The sequence below is a fragment of the Herpailurus yagouaroundi genome, unplaced genomic scaffold, assembly GCF_014898765.1.
Source record: "Herpailurus yagouaroundi ecotype Mexico unplaced genomic scaffold, PumYag 160, whole genome shotgun sequence".
Lineage (NCBI taxonomy): Eukaryota > Metazoa > Chordata > Mammalia > Carnivora > Felidae > Herpailurus > Herpailurus yagouaroundi.
In genome coordinates, this window is record NW_024412401.1 from 53,024,175 (window position 1) to 53,036,289 (window position 12,115).

At 56.5% G+C, this 12,115-nt stretch overlaps 1 protein-coding gene and 1 non-coding gene across 8 annotated transcripts in view; both read left to right on the forward strand.

The window, feature by feature from the left end:
• Positions 1 to 11,069, forward strand: part of PRRC2B (proline rich coiled-coil 2B) — a 91,256-nt gene extending 80,187 nt beyond the window's left edge. For 2 of the 7 annotated variants that reach the window (XM_040482672.1, XM_040482674.1), the window contains 4 exons: positions 2,209 to 2,388; positions 2,970 to 3,061; positions 5,188 to 5,269; positions 6,571 to 11,069. In XM_040482672.1, coding sequence (XP_040338606.1) covers positions 2,209 to 2,388; positions 2,970 to 3,061; positions 5,188 to 5,269; positions 6,571 to 6,705 — 489 coding nt within the window. In that variant the 3' untranslated portion in view covers positions 6,706 to 11,069. The remainder of the gene's footprint in view (positions 1 to 2,208; positions 2,389 to 2,969; positions 3,062 to 5,187; positions 5,270 to 6,570) is intronic. The other 5 variants (XM_040482673.1, XM_040482675.1, XM_040482677.1 and 2 more) reach the window with 3 other exon arrangements.
• On the forward strand, positions 1,379 to 1,462 carry LOC121035220 (small nucleolar RNA SNORD62). The gene has a single exon (XR_005792805.1). It is a non-coding gene; the product is annotated as a small nucleolar RNA SNORD62 (small nucleolar RNA).
• Positions 11,070 to 12,115: the final 1,046 nt, after the last annotated feature.

A 12,115-nucleotide genomic window follows, 5' to 3' on the forward strand; every position in this document is an offset into this window, starting at 1 on the left:
TGGTTTCGATGTCTGCGTAGATGATACGTCGTCTCTGTACGCACAGGCCCCCTTGCCTCCAGCGGTCCGCTGTGCCCATGATCCTGTCTGCACTGGTCACTGCTAGAAACTGTACCTCTTTCTTTATCTCAAGATTAAGGGTCCTACCCAGTCACCGCCTCTGCTTTCTTAGCTCTTTCCCTCTAGCCACCCGGCTCCAGCCACCTTTTTATCACCTTCCCCCTATGGGCTCACTTCCTTCTCTGCTCACTTCCTCTCTTCTCTGGGCCCCCCTGCGGTGTTTCCACCTTGGTGGAGTCCAGTCCCGCCTTTGCACAACTGTGTGTGCCGGGAGACAGGCCCGGTCCCTCCCCGCCGCCCCGGCACCCGCTCCTGACTTGGAGCTTCCTCCTCACCACCTTCCACCCGTCTGCATCTTGCTTACGGTGTCCCTAGAGAAACGAGATCTCGTGTCGGGTCTCCTGTCACAAGGGTTGGGCTAGTCATGCCCGGGAGAGGCCCCCTCACCCCCCGTCCCTTCCAGCCAGCCTCCTGCTCGCTCCTACAGCACATGTCCCGTCAGCACACAGACGAGCTGCTCGCAGGGCCACCTTCTGGGGAGGAGGGTCCTCCGGATTATACCCAGACAACCCTATTGTTCCTCCTTTGAAAAAAAAAACAACAACAAAATTGTGTAAGCACACGCATCAGTTCCCGATGGTTATTCTTTGCTCTCGTCCTGCTGCCCTGTCGGCCACACTTGACCCAGAGATGCTCGTTCCCCCAGAGTCCAGTTCTTCACTCCGTTCACGGGCACCATCCTGGCGAAACCCTCCTCGTTACCCGCCTGGTCTGTGGTTTCTCCGTGTCCCGTGGGCTCTGCTCTCCGACCCCTGTCTAGCCCTGTGGCTCTACGTCCCATCCAAACCTGTCTTCCTGCTGCCCCCCCAGCTGTGTTCTGCAGCCCGTGGGCTACGCGTCGCCTCTGCTCTGGCGTCTTGCGGCATCTCCTGCGTGACACATGCTGGCACCATGTCCAAGACCTGAGTTCTCCTGGTCCTCCTGGCTGTCGTGTCCGTGTCCCCTGTAGGTCCCCACTTCCCCTTGCGCCTCCTCTGATCCTTCCGCAGGGGTCCTGTTGGCCCTACCTGTGGAAAGCATTCCGAATCCAGCCATGCCTCATCCCCGCCCTCCACCTTCCTCCCCATCCGGGCTCCTGTGGGGGCTCCTCCCTGATCTCCCACCTCTGCTCTTGGGCCTGACCGTCTGTTCTCAACACACCAGCCAGGGTGCCCCCGTGACACAAGTCTCCCGAAATACAGCGCTGCCCTCCTCCTCGTCCCGCTCCCTGCTGTGTGCAGGGAGGAGTCTGGGGTCTGGAGGCTCTGGCTGCTGCTCGTCTCAGTGATGCGATTCCAATAGATCCTTCTGACCCTCCACTGTGGACTCAACGCAGGGGGTGAAGAGGAAAGTGACTGAGAGACGACAAGTGGCTTCCTTGCGCCAGTCCCGAGTCTCCAGGCCCCTCTCCTCCCTGTCACCCCCCCCACCCCCACTTTCTTTTGATGTAACGGCCTTCAGAAGGATCCAGAGTCTCCAGTTCAGTTCCAGAACCCCTGAACCCCAGAACCCAGTTGTGTCTTGTTTTGTATCACCATTAGAGCAACAGCAAAGCAACAGAGGAGTTTTGCCTTTTTGTGCTGCACCAAAGAGGCCAGAGATACACATCCACACAGCTTTCGTCTCTGGGGGCTCACTTGGACGTTGCTTCCTAAGAAGCCTTCCTGACCTTCCCTTCCTCTTCCCCATCCCCCACGCACATGGGGTTTGCTGCCCACATTCCACATGCTGGGTCCTTGCTGCTCCCTGGTCTGACCATGTCCTGGTGCTTCCCCGGCACGTAACGGGCACTGAGCAGACCCTGGCTGGGTGCGAGCAAGAAGGTGTGGGGTGCACGTGGCTCTTGCAGCCCTAGAGAGGAGCCGCGTGCGTGGCCTTGGGCTTATCTTCACCCCCTGCCTTGTTCCGGCGATCAGACCTGCCCCTCCCTCAGAGGGTGTGCTCGAACAGAAACCCAGAACCTACGGCTGCGCAGAGGCCTCTCTTTAGCTGTCTTGAGACGAGAACCTGAAGCATAATCTGTGTTTACCCTTGGGGGCAGGTGTGCCCAGTAGTCTGTGGCTTTCTCCCCAACGTCCATGCCGCCTCTTGACTGTCCCTGTCATCCAGCAGCTGACGATGCCGCTGCCTGGCTCCCAGCTGCCTCTGCCTCGGTACGGCTCCGGGCAGCAGCCCCTGATTCTGCCACAGTCCATCCAGCTGCCACAGGGGCAGAGCCTCTCCGTCGGGGCTCCCCGACGAATCCTTCCACCTGGGTCCCAGCCTTCGGTCCTTAACACCAGCAGAGAGGTAAGGATGACTTCATCCTGTCGCGTCCTGGGGAGAACCCTTACTAGCTAGTCAGGAACCACTGTTGTGGCAGAAAGTGCCAGAGGTCTAGGTGAGGGGCAAGCTCTTGGCCTCACCAGACCACTGGTTTCCTGCTCGTGGGGAACCCCACGGTGGGACCCCCTTGGTTCCTGTGTAAGCCAGCGATGGGAACCAAGGCCCAGAGCAGAGGGGAGGAGTGTGGTAGCTGATGCTGATGCTTGGGCCCTTCGGCCTGCGGAGCCGCTGTGGGGCCATTTCAGAGACCGGTCCCCCAGATCCCCAGAAAATGTGTCTGGCCTGGGCTCTGCTGATGGCCGTCCTGGTGGTGACGCACAGTCCTCTCTCCCCACTGCACTCCAAAAAAACAAAAACACAGAGTACAGTTCCCACTTCCAAGAAGCCGCCTCCTGAGCCTAGACTGGGGGGCAGGGGAGTACGCATTTCTTTAGAGAATTCCTCTGTCCGCAGAAGTCCTCATCGGCTCTGCACGGGTGGTTCAGTGAGGGCCAGGTGTCTCCAGGGCCATCGAGTGACCCCTCATTCCTTCTTGGTGTCTTTAGTCCTCTCAGATGGAGATGAAGGGCTTCCACTTTGCCGACAGTAAACAGAATGTTCCTTCAGGAGGCTCCGTGCCATCGCCGCAGACTTACAGGTAAAGAAATGCCCTGGGAGTCGGATGCTGCATCGCCGAGTACTTGGTCTAGATGCGACTCAGTGGTGTTGGCGAGTCCTAGGGGACCAGGGAGAGCCCCGGAAGGGCCCTGAGGCTGGGTCCCCTTGGAGGCCACGTGTCACCTTGAAGTTTCAGTGCTGGGACACGCTCCTGTTTTAGTTAACCATGGAGAAATCAGGAACTGTCAGAGCAGTTTGCCTTTAATCATCATCATAATAAAATGCTCTGGTTTGGGAGAGCTTTTCGGAAAGGTAGGAAAAGGAACAACGGATGTTTTACTAGTGTGAGGCCCATCCTGACTGCTCACAGCTTTCTCACCAGATTTTACAAAGGATTCACTGGCCAGGAAGGTACAGGCCCTGGAAGGCGGGGAGAATCCCCTTTCCTCAGGGCTGCCTGTCCCCTGCACCAGGCCTCTGGCCCTGCCAGGCCGGTGGCTGCTGGCCTCACGGGGGCGTCCGTGCCTCCCACAGCGTGGACCGGCACCTTCTCTTCGCGTCCTTGGCCTCGGTCTCAGCCTCCAGTAGCTGCCCCAGGTCCCTTACTTAGCTGGATCTGGAGGTGGCTTTGTGTGAATCCCCGTGCTGAATTCCTTCTACTAGAAAGTGGCAGAACCAGTGGTTCGCTGACCTGCTCGCCCCTGAGGAGAAGTGTGCGGGGACAGGAGGCAGCATGCTGTGGCGTGGGGCCCACGGGTGGGTGCAGCCAACTCTTGTCTCATGTGGGAGAAGCCTGGAGAGCCCTCGGGCTTGCAGGGCAGGGGGTGGGGAGAACAGACGTGCACGGCTCGCAGCGCCCTTGCCCCGTGAGAGGTCAGCAGCCCGGCTCCGGGGCGGCCCGGGCCCCTTGAAGGGAACGCTGTTGCACATCAGGTCGCCATCTCGAGTCTTCGTGCCGTGGCCACGCTGCCCCGTCGCTCCTGGAGTGTCGAGGCTGCGTTTCTCCCCTGTCCCATCCGTCTGGTCATTCCATACTTCCACATTTCCAGGGAAAGGCGTTTTTTGTGACCTTTTCCCCATTTCATCATCTTTTCTGTTCTTTTATTCTCTTGGCTTCACTTATTTTTGTTTATTTGTTTTGTTCCCCAGCCACGTTTTTCACAAAGGTCAAAACAACAGAACTGTAGGAAAGGTGCGGCCCGACAGCCACACAAACAGTGAGCGTAGGTTGGACCGGAGGGAGCTTCGCAGATGAACAGATGCTGTGTCTCCGTGGCTGCCACAGGTGGCATTTAGCCGCATCCAAGGACAGAGACCAGCCGGAACACGGAAACTCACATGACAGGAGTCGTCCGTGTCTATGTAGCGTAGGAATGGCAGCAGCCAACTCTTTGGAGAAAGACTATGTAGAAAACATAAACATTAACGGATAGCCTTTGTTCGGCTGGCATGTTAGCGGGGTTGGGGAAATTGGTATATTTTCACAGAGCAGTGTTTCCCGTGTTTTCTGGACGCAGAGCTTCTGAGGCACGTCCTGCCACAAAAGGGCCCTCCGGTCAGGTCCTTGGACGTGCTTATTGGGGGTCATGCTCCTCAGCACGAGGGGGGTCTAGGTACCCCCACCATCGCGGGTCCTGACAAACTCAGCACATAGCACTTCTCAAGCTTTTGACCACAGAATCTTTTTCTCCACGTGGCATGTAATTAGCGTCCACGAGAACTGATTGTCCAGTCAGTGGAACACATTCAGAAAGACGTCCCGAAAGATTTTTGTTGCTCTTGGTTTCCCTTTCCGCCCCTCCCACCCCCATCGTATACAAAAGTGAAAACCTAAGAAAATACTCCGCACCGCCCTTAAGTCAGCTGCATAGACCGTGTGTCTGGGTCACAGAATCCCATTGGCCCAAACCCCCCAAACCCTGAGAGACGGTCGGTGCCCGTCCACCCGTCTGGTCAGTGTCTGCCCACGGCAGGGGCCTTGGCCTCTGTGCCCTCGGGTGCGTCTGCGTGAGCCGCCCCGGCACCCTCTGCACTCTGGCTGTCCGAGGTCTTGGCTTTCCTCTGTCGGAGAGGGTGCCGCCCGAGCCAGGGCCGCGCTGTGTGCTAGGCTTGACTCCATTGTCTGGCGACGCGCGTGTTCTCACCCCCTGCCTTTGGTTTTTTCAGGCCTAGCTCTGCTAGCCCCAGTGGGAAGCCCTCTGGATCAGCAGTTAACATGGGCTCTGTGCAGGGACACTACGTTCAACAGGTAGAAGATGGCTTTCCAGACCTTCCAGCCCCGGACGCTTAGGCCCATCTCCAGGCGCCAAAAGAGAAGGGACTGTGTCCAACCCATTTGAGTGCTCCTCTTATAAAGAGAGACGTGCCCTAAGCGCTTAGAGTGTGGCGCCGGGAGCCGGCAGCCGGCAGCCTGAGTCCCTCCTGGCGAAGGCAGTTCTCCTCTTGACGGGCGTCTGGATCCTTCCTTGTCCTGCAGAGAAGGGAGGATGTGGATTCCTCTGAGGAGGTGGTGCCAGAAGGTGGACTCTCCTTCCACAGCGATTTGGGCTGTGAAGGCGCTGGGACTCGGTTAGGTCTGTGGGTCAGCTCTAGAAGCCGCGTGTGTGCATGTGCGTGTGTGCGCGTGTGTGCGTGCGCGTGCCGGCTCCAGTAAGTGCTGTGTCTCGTCTCTGTCTTGGCTGGGTGGGATTACACGTGGAACGACGCCTTCCCATTCTGTGACAGAAGGGGTTTCTCAGGGTCTCTGCCTTCAGGCACCGTTCTCGGCTACTGCTCTAAAACGCGATGGGGCTCCAGAGCTCCCACGCATCAGGCGTGGTTTTTTACTAATACCGCATTCCTGGCTGGTGGAGGTGGAAGTTTGATTGGTTCCCTGGAGGGTCGCTCCTTGAATTGCTTGAACTGAGCTGCTAAAGCTTTCTTCCAGAGTTTGCACCCCGGTGGGGGGGGGGAGGGGCAGAGTCGAGGCTGGCCGCTCTGTGACCCGTCCACTGCGCAGAGTTGCAGGTCAATGGGACCCTGGCTGGGAATCTCGAGGGCATACTAGGGTCCTGGGGAAAGGTCTCCATAGAGCGGGAGGCAGGGGAGGTCCAAGATTGGGGAGGACCAAGTCCACCTAGTGGCCCCGTGCCCCTCGGCAAACATCCGGGAGTTCCGACTCGTGGGGTGCACTTGGATCTGCTCGGGGGCTTTTTACCCTTGGGCCACGGGGGGCACTGATTTGAAAAGGTCTCTCGGGTCGGCCTGGGAAGTGCTGCTCCTTCAGAGGCCCGTGGGCATCACAGAATGCTTCCCGGAGGACCCAGCCTCTTCCTGCCTCTCCGAGTCACCGCCCTCAGCACCCGTGGGAGGGGAGAGAGCATCTCACGCCAGTGTCCTTCCTACTCACGCCAGTTCCTTCTCAGTCCGGTCCTTCCACCAAAGGATGGGCTTCTTAGGGTGGCTTTTCTCTGTGACTCAGAAGCAGCCAGGGGGCGGTGGGGGCTGTGTATCCAGACCGGTGTTTGTGCGGAAGGGTAACTGTCTTTGTCCCCATTCATCTGTCCAAAGGCCAAACAACGAGTGGATGAAAAACCCAGCTTGGGAGCTGTGAAACTCCAGGAGGCCCCCTCGGCCGCCTCCCAGATGAAGAGAACCGGAGCAATCAAGCCTCGGGCGGTCAAAGTGGAGGAGAGCAAGGCCTGAAGGTGCTTGGCCACGCCTCGCCCCCCGCCTTGAGGACAGGGCCCCCGCTTGGCCTTGGCATCGCACTAGATCCACCGTCCAACCACCTGGCCTGGACTGAGAGACCTCCCTTCTCTTCTCCACTCCTGAGAGCTCCATCGTCCAACCGGCTTGCCCCCGTGGATACGTGACATTGACCTGCTCGCTTTAACACGAAACAAGCAAGCAAGCAAGCAAGCAAACGACCCCGACCCCACGTCGTCCCCGCCTCCTTTCCACCGTGACTGTGGAGTGACTCCCACCTTCGTGCAGTACAGATGATCTCGCCCCCCCCAACCCCGCTCCGCTCTGCCGCTGGGTCCCCAGCCTTCCCGGCCCCAGGCACAGTGGTTTGTCAGCAGGGCCATTGTAGTTGGAGGCTTTTTGTTGTAAAAAGCAGCTGAAGTTTTTACAAAGGCGGAAGGAAAAGAAAAACAAAAACACGAGCTATGTCTGCGTAGCTGAACTTTTCTACTTTGCCATCCTCTCCCTCACCTCCTCCTGTTCCGGTCCTACCCTTAACCGCGTCTGCCGCTCCGCTGGCCCGTCGCTGTGATCCCTTAACACCTGACGCAGGCGGGCGCCCCCCCACCCCCCGCGTTTCCTCCGTCGGTGAACCGGTGCCGGGCCATGCCGGGGGCGGCTGCCTGCTTGGGAGCAGCGAGAGAGACAGGGGAGGTGGGTCAGTGTCACGGTTGGATTCTCGCCCCTGGCCTGAGGACCCCTGGAGTCTAGGGACAGCCCAGTGAAGCTGATGACGATTTTAGCATAGGAATTACACAGAGTCTCTGTCCTGGACCCTTCTACGGCCGGTGGACACGCTGACCCCTGGGCACCTGAGGGAAACCACGGAGATACACAGTCACTGGCGTTTTCCGGTGTGACCCGGACGGTGCGAGCTGACCGCGGCGCCTCCGCGTCTGGGGCTCCAGCCACCTGGGGGCTGCTGTTTGACCCGCACGCCCTTCTCGAAGCCTTCCGTGACATGCCCTCCTCTTTTCTTCCTGAGCCTGTCTCTCGTCTGGATCTTCCTGTCCTGCCATCTTTCACCCAGCTCGTCCCCGGAGATCGTGAGGCCCCTTCTCGTGGGGACGGGCGCACGGACGGTCGTCTGACTGGGTCTGCGGCAGAGGCGTGTGGCGTGCGAGGCTGCTGGGAGGGATCCCTTTCTTTTTTCTCTTTCTTTCTTTTTTCTTTTTTTTTTTTTTTGGCTCCCACTGGCAGACCCGGGTTGTTGGGACAGAGGCATCGGAGCTGGGCAGCGGGTGTCCGTCTCTGCGGACGACTGGGGCAGGGTCCCGGGGCAGGGAGGGTCGAGGGTCTGACCCTTGTTCCTCAGCAGCCTGGGAGCAGCCTCGGGGGAAGACGACAGCCTCTTAAGTCTGCAGCGACGCCTCTGGCAAACTGTTTGTGTGAGCCATTTTATGCTGGTTTTTTGTTGTTTCTTCTTAAAATAAGAACTAGAAGGAAATCGTCCCAGGTTTTGTCATTCCAGGGAGAGGGGAAGGGAAATGTCAAGTAATGCACGTGCTCTGCAGAGCATCTAACCAGCCAGCCCGCTGGCGGCTCCTGGGAGGATCTGGCTCAGAGGACAAGCAGCCGGTGAGTGGGGACGTGCCCCGCAGAGCCCACCCTGAGTGCCAGCACAGACGTGTAACACCCTGTGGCTCTGAGCTGTATGTTCAGGGCAGGGCCTCAGGAACTGCGCACGCGACTCCCTGTCCCCGTTCCCTGCTCTAAGGAAGCGGGGGCACGTCCTGCCCGCAAGGGTGCCGGGCGTCTGCGGGGCTCACCTGGAGAGGGCCGGCTTTCCCGAAAGCCGCCCTGCTGCTTAGTCCGCAGCTTGCCGCGCTCCCCCTCCTGCCTCCACCCTCAGACCTTGCTTACCAGCTGGTCACCTTCATGCCCGAAGCTTAGCTTACTCTGAGGTCCGTTCTCGAAGGGCCGCTCACTCGAGGAGTTGCCCGCACTCAACCGCCCCCGTGTGCGCCCCTGCTCTTTCTCTCCCCTGCAAGTGTGTGACTGCTGTCCCCGTGACCAGCCGCCCTGCCCACAGCTCCCCTCTGCCACCACCTGCCCCCGCAGGAGCCACCCTCGCTCACCTGTACGCTTAGAAACACGGCCACACCCTCACACCTAATTCCGGTGCACGTTGTATGTCAAAAGGAAAAAAAGGTTTTCTCGTTTTGAAATTCAACAGAACAGTCGTGGATGCCGTTACACACTCAAGACGTACCCTGCGGGCAAACCTGCCGGCAGGGTGACAGTCCTCTCTGTTTTGAGAAAAAATAAAAACAAGGTCACCTGTTCTCCAGCCCTTCTCTCTACCCTTGTATTTTCTCTCCTCCCCCTCCCCAATAAAAAACAAAAAAAAAAAAACAACAAAACACTAGAATTTATTTATATGTATTGATGTTGTAGGTCTAGGTGAAAACCAGTAAATGTTTCACTGCTCTATTTATATATAATGTCTGAATTATTCTGTGCGGGAAAGGCCAGGAAATTGCATGTGAAGTTCAGTGCATTCACCACCTCCGTGTGCCCGAGCTGCCGTCTCTTTCCCACTAAGATGCAGATTTTAAATTGGACTCGGGGCAGAGGGCAGACCTGAGGCCTGCCCGACGTCCCGTCCCTTCCTTGGTCTGATGAAATGCAGTTTTATAGTGCAGAGGTGTTTAAGGTGCAATATCTCTTCCTTTCATGTGGTTTTAGAACCACGCTCAAGGTTAATGGGGCTTAGGGTCTTATTTTGGTTTCAAACCCTCATCCTCAGAGTGTAAATCCACGCAGAGGCCTCTGCCAGGATGCCGTGGGGCCTTTGGTGGGAACAGGCGAAGACCAGCACTTAGCTTTCCTGCTGCTGAGATGGAGGGGAGGGGAGGGGAGGGGTCGGAGCTCTCTCACCGCACCTTTGCCTCCCTTCCGATGCTGGCAGCTTGGCCTTGGCCATTGATGGTGCGGCCCGTTGCTCGGCAACAGGCGACCCTGCGGTAGTGTCCGTCCAGCGTCAACTACTGAACAGGGCGAAGTCTGAGAGTGTGGGGTCGAGTATCCAAGAGGCATGCACCCACTGAAAACTTCTCTGCCAGTTGTATTTGGTCTGGTTTTCTTTACTGTTGCTTCCCCCTTTTTAATCCACCTTACTTTTGTTTTCAAACTTGGAATTCATACACTTCTGGCTCTGGGTTCCTCAAGAGGGAAAACAAAGGATGGACCTACACACTCAGAAATCGGTTGGTTGAGTGCAAAGCTGTGGTCATCCAGCCACTTCTTGGGGATATTGGGGTATCTTTGTTAAGTGTCGACATCGGGTCTCCAACTACGCCCTGGCCTTCCCATCTTCAGGATCTGCCTTCTGGATGGTGGGTGAGGTTTGTGAATGATGCTCAGAGCCAAGGACGCTGAGGGTGTGCACGTGGTTGCACGGCCGTGTTCAGAGACGGCCCACCGAGGCAGTGTGTGGCAAACCGGTAAAGCCCCTCCCTGCTGTTCTGTTTCCCTCCACCAAGCGGCTGCATGTTGCCCCTCAAATCTGTATTTGTCCCTTTGCACTTCTTGCAGAGCAAGCCTGGGTTACAAGGTCAGTTGGAAATGGCCTTTGACAACCGAGGACACTACAGAGTGCCTCTGCTTTGTCATGGTTTGTGATGAATGGGAAACGCAGACTTCCGGAAAGCCAGCTCATCCTGCTTGAAAATGAGATGGACCTGAGACAGAGCTCACCTGGGACAGGGTGGCTCAGTGTTGGGGTCTGACACTGTCCCCTAGCCACGCCCTCCTCCAGGACCACCAGCACATATTTGGCTAGTGATCTTCAGGCGCATCTGATCTTGCTGTTCGCCATTTCCCCCACCCTGGCTGGGGGACAGTGTCCCCAGGACCCTGTGTTCAGCATGTTAGGAAGCCTCAGAGTGGAAATTCCTATTAAGGCTCTGTGTGGATGACTTTCTTCCATTGTTTAAAGGGGATACTGTACTCTTAAGCTTTTGACTTCAAGCCTTGTGTAGTAAAAGGGTTTGGGTTTTTTGTTGTTGTTCTTAAGAGGGTTGTGTTTTGTTTTTGTTCCCTTTTGTTTTTATTTTGGCCTTTCCTCTCTTTGTCTTTTCATGTAGACCAGATATTTGAAAGGGCAGACGATGGCTAAAGGTGTAATGTGCAGCTTGTTTATACGTTTTCTGGGAAGCTTTTGCCTTGGATGGGAAACGGAATCGTGGATTCAGCAGGCCATGGTGGCACTCACCCTTTGCCCTTTCCCTCCGATCAGTACCTATTGTTTCTCCTTTCAAATATGTGATTGTACTAGCTCTTTCCATATGAAAGAATTCTCCTTATTTAAATAAAAAAAAAAATTAAAAAAAAAAAAAAGCCCTAAAGCTGAATGTGCTTTCTCAGGCTGTGTGTCCCTCGATTTTCTGTCATTTGACAAAATTAGAGATTTTACAGAGTGCTTGAGGAAATCCAGAGTGACTTGGCTGAAATGCTTTAAAGCAAGGTGGGGGAAGAAAGGGATCGAAACCTGTAGGTGGGGTGCATCTTCCAAATGGGTTTGCATTAGCAATCTCCGTCCTTTATCCGTGTGATATTAAAGGTGTGCAGGACATCTGCCTGCCCTCCGCCCTCCCCCTGCCTCCCATGAGAAGTGGGTGGGTCAGAGGAGCAAGCATTTGTCACTTTTTTTTTTTTTTTTTTAAGTAGGCTCTATGCCCAAGGTGGGTCTTGAACTCATGACCCTGAGATCAAGGGTTGTATCCTCTACCCTCTGAGCCAGCCAGGCATCCCTGATTTGACGTTTTATTGGTGGGAGAGAGGAGTTCTTTCGTCTGGGGGCAGTGAAGGATCAAGGGCTTGGATCGGAGTCCCAGCGGTGATCCTCAGTTCTGCTGCCCACCCCACACCCTACAACTGCAAGCCTGGGAGCTGGGAAGGGCACTTCCCCACCCCAGAGGCACACTTTGAACTGTGCCCACCTCATGGGGTCGTGTGGATTCAAAGAAGTAACGGTAGTAGTTAACATAGCTGCCTGGCACCAATTAATGTAAGAAGCTTACAAATTACTCCCAGGTTGGACACTTTCCATGAGAAATGACTCCTTCTGAATTGGGACCTGGGCACGGGCTGTCTCAGCTCTGGCATCCGTACCCTTTCCCTGGATTTACTGCCCCCAGGGACAGGAGTATAGGGAACTACACCAGGAGCCAGCCCCACTCCTCTCCAGGCCCAGGGAGCCCCTGCACGGTCTACACAGCCTTGGGGGAAGCCTGCGTGTCAGAAGTAACCACCACATTTTTTAAGTTCGTTATTTATTTTTCAGAGTGTGTGCACCAGCAGGGGAGGGACAGAGAGAGGGAGGGAAACTCAAGCAGGTTCCAAGTTGTTAGCACAGAGCCCAATG